This window comes from Lycium barbarum, chromosome 10, assembly GCF_019175385.1.
Source record: "Lycium barbarum isolate Lr01 chromosome 10, ASM1917538v2, whole genome shotgun sequence".
Classification (NCBI taxonomy): domain Eukaryota; kingdom Viridiplantae; phylum Streptophyta; class Magnoliopsida; order Solanales; family Solanaceae; genus Lycium; species Lycium barbarum.
The window spans coordinates 121,349,337-121,357,288 of record NC_083346.1 but is presented as its reverse complement, the minus strand read 5'-3'; the positions used below and the strand labels follow the sequence as shown (position 1 = coordinate 121,357,288).

Below are 7,952 nucleotides of genomic sequence, written 5' to 3'. Positions count from 1 at the left end.
AAAGTAAGTATATTTTAAATCAAGTTGGCTGCAACTGCTACCAGAAAGAAGTTGATACAAAGTAAGTATATTTTAATATGTTGCTAGTTGTCATTTAACTACTCTTATATTTTAATTGTTTCAAGTTTGACCAGCCACTTCAATCCACGCTCAATAATTGATGTTTGTTGGATACGAATGTTACTTTTGATCGTAATCATTCTACATAAAACAATAATTTCCAATTTGGATTAATATTAGCTGGATTTGTATTCATTGTTTGTACACATCCCCCAGAAATTAATTTAACTCCATGTTATTGTCCGTCACTATATATCGAGTATTAAATAGTAGTAGTAGTAGTATAATTGGTTTGTTTGGAGTGGGAGACCTGAAAAGCATCTTTCTAGACAATCATTTGATTTTATAGGAGAAAGTCAAATCAAAGGTTGCATAAGTTTGATGCAGAGTTTGTTATGAATGGGCCTGAACCAGTATTTGTAAATGGGCCAGTGTATTGGGATCCAGGGTGATAAATAGTGCCTTGTGGGAGCAATTGGGATTATGCGAACTTCTTATCTCTTTTCTTCGAGTCTGAGCTTGTCATCCCCATTCTTTGTTTACTGTTTCATTTCTTAGTTTTCCGATTGTAATTTCCTATTTCAGTTTGTTAAATACAATCATCTTCCCTCTTGTTGAGTATTTGTGTAGTGTTTACTACAGAGTTAAGTATATTTTAGTTTAGTTTCTTCTTTTTTGATTAAGTAAAACAATAACAACAAATGGCGATTGACATTAGCAACTACAGTATTATTCATTGTTCGTACATATTCCCCAGAAAATTTAAAATTAATTTGGACGGCCAAGGAACTCCCCATGTTATGGCCCCGTCGAGTATTAAATAGGAGTAGTAAAATTGATGTTTAGTTGGTATAAGTCTCCTGTTAAGCTGCAAGTTTATTTTCTAAATGAAAGGTTTTCGGCCTCATTGCTCTGTTTTATGGATGATAGATAGTACTGCTTTGCTGTGCATGTAATTTCCTCTTTTATTTTCCCATGTCTAATCTTTGTGAATTTTTCCTGGCCTCTATCATTCAGGCAAAACTGATCCATATGTTATTCTAAAACTTGGAGATAAGGTAATACGGAGCAAAAGAAACAGTCAAACTACTGTTATTGGACCTCCTGGAGAGCCTATATGGAATCAGGTGATTTAAATATAAATCTGTTGGCCTAATATGCTGATAGGATTTATTTGGTGGTGGCTTGCTTTATCTTCTGCTGTAAGCCTGTAACTTATACATCTTTTTCCCATGTTTCTTTTCCTTTTTTACAGGATTTTCACATGTTTGTCACAAACCCCACGAGACAATAGCTATATATAGAAGCTAAGGATTCCCTTGGATTTACAGACTTGAGTATCGGCTCAAGAGAGGTACATGAAAATATTATCTGTTGTATTTGTTTCTGAAAGGCAATCCATCTAAGTTTGTTGGTTTTGTAATGTGCCTTACACAAAATGGAAAATGGAAATGAATAAAGGGCTTATACAGTGCACAAAGTACTCCCAACTAGTGCAGGGGTGGAGGAGACTGGTTATACTGTACATATCCTGTCACGTTCTTTCCTGCAAAGAGGTTGTTTCCATGCCTCAAGCCAGCGATCTAGTGTCACAAAGAGCAACTCTACCGTAGTGGCAAGGCTAGGCCTCTAATAATGCAAATGATTACACTTGGAAAAGGATACTTTTGGCGTTTTATTTTTTTCTATGAGGCACATTATTATTAATGATGATCAGGGTAGATATTTGTATAAAAAGGTATCCTGCTAATGAATACTGCTTCTAGGTCGATCTTGGATCTCTCGAAGATACTGTACCAACAGACGTAATTGTGGTCCACGAAGGCTGGGGACTACTGGGACCAAGGCCTGTAGGAGAGATTATAATGCGACTGACATATAAAGCTTATGTCGAAGATGAGGAGGATGAAAAGATTGAAGCAAGATCCATGGATTTGGATGCTTCAGATGATGAATTGTCCGACTTCGATGAACGAGATACTGCTGTCTATGAGCAGCTTGGGAAGAGTATGTCAAGTGGAACAGATAAAGAATCATTTATGGATTTATTAGCAGCATTAATTGTCAGCGAGGAATTCCAAGGGATTGTGGCATCTGAAACAGGCAATGGTAAATTTGTAGATGAGTTTAAAACTGGAGTGTCAACATCAAGACAACATACTCCTGCTAGATCTGTAGAGCAAAAGTCTGATACTTTTCCTGAAAATTTTGGAGGTAAAGTACATTGAATTGTTCTAGATAGTTCAAATCCCAGTTTCTTTGTTTTGCTGGAAATGCGTAGAGTTCTTCTCATTTCTTGCATCTCTAAATAACATTCTTATTTGCAGAATCAGCCCTGTTTTGGCTAGCGATTATTACAAGTATATCAGTTCTAATTGCTCTCAATGTCAGTGGTTCTAGCATTTTCAATCCATGAATAACGAAACAAAATAAACTGATAGCCCCTGTAACGAATACAATATAGAGCTTCTGCGGGAATGATTCTGCCTAACCACACAGTTGTCACCACTCTGGGATTGCCCGAACAGAAACCTTATATTCAAGGTGTGTTTTTCTTCTGATCCTATACCTTAACTCACTTTTCCTCATGCATTTGTCATTTAAACTTATTTCTCTAACTCTTGTTGGATACCTTTGTCGGCCTTTTGGCTAAGATCAACTGTAGTATCTGTTCTTATCAGTTCCCCCGCCTCTTGCTGTCGTTGGCTTTTCATTCCTTAAGGGCATGACTGTACATTCTTCAAATATGCAAACAACTTTTTTGTTTTTTGGGCTTTACCTCTCCTCAAGCAATTTTTTTTGACGATTCAATTGTTTTCTGCAATGCTGATTTTTTTACCTACTGACAGATAAAACAATTGAGTGATCCATATCAAAGAGAAGAGAAATAAACGTAACCTAAAAACGGAAACAATAACATATTAGCAGCCCTCTAATTCCCAAATTAGATATGAGGCAGAAGGGAGCCCATCCATATTTTATTCTGATCAACTCTACCCAGTATGGAAAAATTAGCCTCTGTAGCTGGCATGACGCTATGCACGTCGAGTAAAGAAACCAACAATAAAAAATCAGTTCATCTTGAACAACAACAAAAAGTAAAAAAGAACTTTTTTTCTTTTGGGGTTTCCTGTTGTACCATTTTCTTAAATACATTCCATATTTTATTATGCTTTTAGTGGAAAACAACAGTAGTTCTTAATAGGAGCATCTGTAATTTACAAAAAGTTTGGAGTAAGTGATTTATATGCAACTAAATTTAGCAACCAATGACAAAGCTTCCATATAGCTTGCATATAGGAAATTGGGATGGTTTTATGTAGTGTAACTTATATGCCACTAATTATAGCAACCAGTGACAAAGCTAGCAGAAGGTGATGTGAAATTATAGGGGGTGGTTTATGTTTGTGAACTTACTAAAGTTAAGATAAGACTTGTCTTTCTTTTCTCATGAAAGTCATGCTCAATTATGTAAGTTTGGAGTTTTCTTTATACTTCTTGTGAAATGTGGAAGGATTTGATTTCTTTTTATGGTTTAAGGTGAAGAATGTCATGATGTGCTTGAAGTTAATTCCAACGTTAATTTAATGGTAACCGTACAAAGGGTTGCTAATAATTTCATAGTGAGGCATAACATATTAGGTGGCCGTCTAAAGGGCTCCGAGTAACCGTACAAAGGGTTAACATTTTTTTTTTAATAATGAGGTGCAACATGAATGGTAACCGCATAAAGGGTTATGAGCAGCCGTATAAAGGGTTGTTAATATTTTCATAATGATGTAAATGATTTGATAGCCATATAAAGGGCTACGAGTAACCGTATAAAGAGTTACTAAGTGTCGTTCGGTCGACTAGAACAGTTTAAAGAAAGTGAAAGAAGGACCTAATGAATCAAGTTATAAGTCTCAAGTGATTATGTTTCTGCTTCAGTGTTGTATGATTCTTTATGATAAATTATGACTTATTTCCTCTCTTACGTCTTCATTATCTACAGATTTTGATCCTAGATTTTATTCGAACTTTAGTGAGAAGAATCTTGAGACTCACTGAGTACGGTGGATTGTACTAACGTTCTCTTTTGGGAACCTATGTTGGTCTGCGGTACAACGTAGGTGCCAGTTTTGCAGACAAACAGGCTTCAGGCTAGAGATCATCGCTCTCAGTGCTTTTGGTAGCTCCACTTCTTGCTTTCGGTGGGGACTCGTATATGTTTATTCATTTATTCCTTTATTTAGCATGTGTTTTGGGATTAGCCAGAAACCCTATGTCCTGTGCATTTCCTTTAGTACTTCAGTAGAGGCTTTATAGACGTGTTTTAGTGGATAACAGTACTTGGCGTAATTTTCAGTACGTTTCAGTATTTATGGATTTCGAGATTCATTTTGATTATTTTAAGGATTGTTTACATTAGAGTTTTTAGAGTTAATTTATTTATTTAAATGCACGTGAGTTATGTGTTATGAAAAAGTACAGGTTAGAATAGTGAAGCTGGTTCGCTTGGTCAAGGCACTGATTGCCAGTCATGGCTTGTTTAGAAAACAAGTCGTGACAAATTAGTATTCAATAAAAGACAACAAATTTATCAATTATCTAAATTAATGATTAATATTATCGGGGCAATATCAAGTGGAAACCAAATAATAGTCTTCCAATAAAACTCAATTTGTTTTTGGTACGAAGAACGTCACTTTCGAGGAAAAACTTTGACACTAGGAAGTCATCTTCCATCAAAATAGGGAAAATGACTTCCTCACTTAAGGGTGAGTCATTGTCCATAAAACTATATTTAACTTCATATTAGTTGCTCCAACTAACACAGAGACATTTTTACTAATCATTAGTATTAAAAATTTCATCAAGAAACTCTCCGATGTGCTAATATTATTATTAATTTGTAATATGTATTTTTCATTCACCGACTAAACACGGATTAACAGTTTTTAGGAAAATATTTCTCGTGAAAATCAAAATAAATTACATCTGTCATACAAGACAAAATCTCAGACATAATTTATTTACTTATAGACAATTACTCCCTCCGTCTCGAAATATTTATCACGGTTACTAAAAATAGTTGTATCAAATTATTTGTCGTTTTAGAAGTTCAATGCACAATTAATTATTTTTCTCCATTTTACCCGTAGTAGAATTTTGTCATTAATGGAGATGACACATAAATAGAGTAAACGTTTTAATGGAGAGAGATTATAACTTAGACATAAATAAGGGTGAATTTAGAAAATACCTCTCCTGCCTCCTAATTAATATTTCTTAAGGGGCGTCTAAAAAAAGGTCAAATAATTTGACGTGGAGGGAGTATTTATAGTTGACTTATTTTAGTAAGTTGATAATATATAATAAATATATTAATCTTGATGGTATAAAAATTAAACCTAATACTAACAAATCTGCGGCAGAGTAAGTAAAAGCAATTAAAGAATCATTAGGGGATTGAGATTTGTAACCTCTACGATTGTGAAATAGGACTGTTGACACCCAATTTTGACCCATCACATTTTGAATTAATTAGTCGAGCTTCTTGAATTTCAAACAAAATGAAATAGGTATTCAGAAAAGTTAAAAATATATATTTTTTTAAACTAGTTTTGGTGTTATTTTGCCATTCACTTGGAAAAATATCCTAATATATATTATGTATATTTTACGTAAATTTTAAGTATTAATTATGTTCAAAATAAATGTTTAACTTAGTACTTATTTAAAATTGTCAAAATCAAAGTCACTTACAATTTAATTGCGATAATTAGTCCGTATTTGTGTAAAATAAGTACTTTACTTTGTTCAAATCAAAAAGCTTAATTAATTAATTGAGTGGTTATTTCGTCTCATTTTGTCTCAAATTGGCCTAATCTCTTACAATTGAAACACAAAAGGTTACCTTTTAAAGTAATTTTTAGCCACTTTTTAATTCTCAAAGCAGCTTCTCCTTCAGCCCAATTAACAATTCCCCAGCCCAAAATTTACGCAGACCCAGCCCATTACCTTTATTTTTTGGGCAAAAAACATATATATATATATATATATATATATATATATCACAAGAGGTATATTTACAGAACATAACGATACTTTTCAGTTTACAAAACATAACATTAGGATAGTTACAAAATCTATGCAAATCCAGTAAAAAAATGAAAATATGGTTAAAAAAAAACCCAAAAATCACGCAAGTAACGGTTTCTACGTGATCTTCTTCCCAAAATTTGTCACTTACGATATTCTCTCACTTCTTCCTAATCTCTCCATGATTTTGTACTGAATAAATACGTTGGCGAATCAAAGTCGATACACAAGCAATTTCTACATACTCTGATTCTCAATCAAGCAGATTTCAAATTCAGAAGAGATATACAATTATTCATTGTGGGGTAAAAAAATGAGCATAGTAGGTTGTTTAATCCCCCCCTTTTGGACTTTTTTGTCGAGGAACTGAATGTGATTGAAGAATCGCAGATTCAAAATCGATGTACAATAGAAGCTCATTGAAATCATTTAATTTCGTCTTCAAAATAGAACGGATTAAAGCTTTCATCGTTCAGCAATGGCAGAAACCATATTTCAGTCAATTTTGATTCAACACTATGGAAGATGAGACTAATTAACAGGTAAATATATGCGAATTCAGATTTTATACACAATCTTGTACGCCGTTGAAATCATTCAATTTCAACTTCAAAATCATCCACTGTATGAAATTTCAAAATAGTACGGATTGAAGCTTTCATCAAGTATCAATGGTGGATAGCATTTTCCATTCAATTTTTATATATACAACAACAGGGAAGATGGGACTTAACATGTAAATATATGTGAATTGTGAATATATTATGTATACAATCTGTTAAAAAACACATGATTTGGTTCAAGAAAAAAATCTGTATATATATTGTATAAAAGTTGTATGCTTTTTATTACATGAATAATTTGTGTTTATTTGATTCTAGAAAAATGTGTATAAAACATGTATGATTTATGTATAACATATGTGTATATAGTTGTAGGAAAATGTTATGTGTATTTGGTTCAGAAAATAGGTTTCTGTAAACACATGTATGAATTATGTATAAAATATGTATATAAATTATACATATTGTGATTTTCTGTAAATTGTATAAAAACGGTATAATATATGTATATTTGTTGTATGTTATGTGTATAATTTCTGAATTACTGATCAAATGTGTTGTTGATTGCAGTTAATAACTTCCTCTGAATTCATATATATAGTGACTGATGGTGTTAAGAGGTTCATAGTGTGCCTTCGAACTAGAAAGAGTACTTCATTCTTTGGTTACTATCGAGTGCCAACACCAACATGTAGAGGACTACTACCTTGCCTACTATATCAATAATAATAAAAAAAATCGATACGTATGCAATACCGGTTGAACCTCTTTCATGTGTAAGTACATGGTATATATCATTGCATATGTTTGGAAAATTGTGTTGCCCCAGATTTTGAAAGACTACAGAAAGGCAAAAAAGTAAGAGAATGAAATAATTTCATGATGTGAAATTGAAGAGGTCAAAGGTGACATGCATCGGATGTGGTATAGTGAGGCACAACAAGATGACTTGTAGCAATGTTCCACAGAAAAATAAAATTTCGTGATGCTAGCTTTTTTTGAGATTTTTTTTTTCTTTAGTGAGAGTGAAAACATGTTACTTGAGTACAATTTAATACAAATAAACTTACAATTTGATATTCTTGATATCAGTATGAATTTGGTTATCAACGATATGTGTTTGGTTTCGGCTAGATATAATAGAATCTGCTTTTTGTATGGATTTTGTATGTTTAATGTATGAATATTGTATCCATATGTAACAGACCCATGCATATTTTAAGTATTAACATGCATATTTCATAC

At 32.9% G+C, this 7,952-nt stretch overlaps 1 protein-coding gene and 1 pseudogene across 2 annotated transcripts; both read left to right on the top strand.

Annotated features, from left to right (window-relative positions):
- The first annotated feature begins 29 nt into the window (after positions 1-29).
- LOC132615729 (uncharacterized) lies at positions 30-4,449 on the top strand. Of its 2 annotated transcripts, none has more exons than XR_009572811.1 (5): positions 30-1,187; positions 1,316-1,414; positions 1,827-2,274; positions 2,388-2,604; positions 4,055-4,449. XR_009572811.1 is itself a non-coding variant. In XM_060330340.1 (5 exons), exons 3-4 carry the CDS (start codon positions 1,926-1,928, stop codon positions 2,474-2,476), a joined length of 438 nt encoding a protein of 145 aa, XP_060186323.1. In that variant the 5' UTR covers positions 1,078-1,187; positions 1,316-1,414; positions 1,827-1,925; the 3' UTR covers positions 2,477-2,604; positions 4,173-4,449. The 2 variants fall into 2 exon arrangements, 1 of the variants encoding a protein (XP_060186323.1); XM_060330340.1 differs by having other exon boundaries at positions 1,078-1,187; positions 4,173-4,449.
- On the top strand, positions 2,689-2,844 carry LOC132616267 (U2 spliceosomal RNA; annotated as a pseudogene).
- Positions 4,450-7,952: the final 3,503 nt, after the last annotated feature.

Coding starts and splice junctions, on each gene's coding strand:
- LOC132615729 (XM_060330340.1), top strand. CDS start 1,926: ATGCGACTGACATATAAAGCTTATGTCGAAGATGAGGAGGATGAAAAG. Junction 2,275..2,387: donor TTTTCCTGAAAATTTTGGAG/GTAAAGTACATT, acceptor TCTTATTTGCAG/AATCAGCCCTGTTTTGGCTA.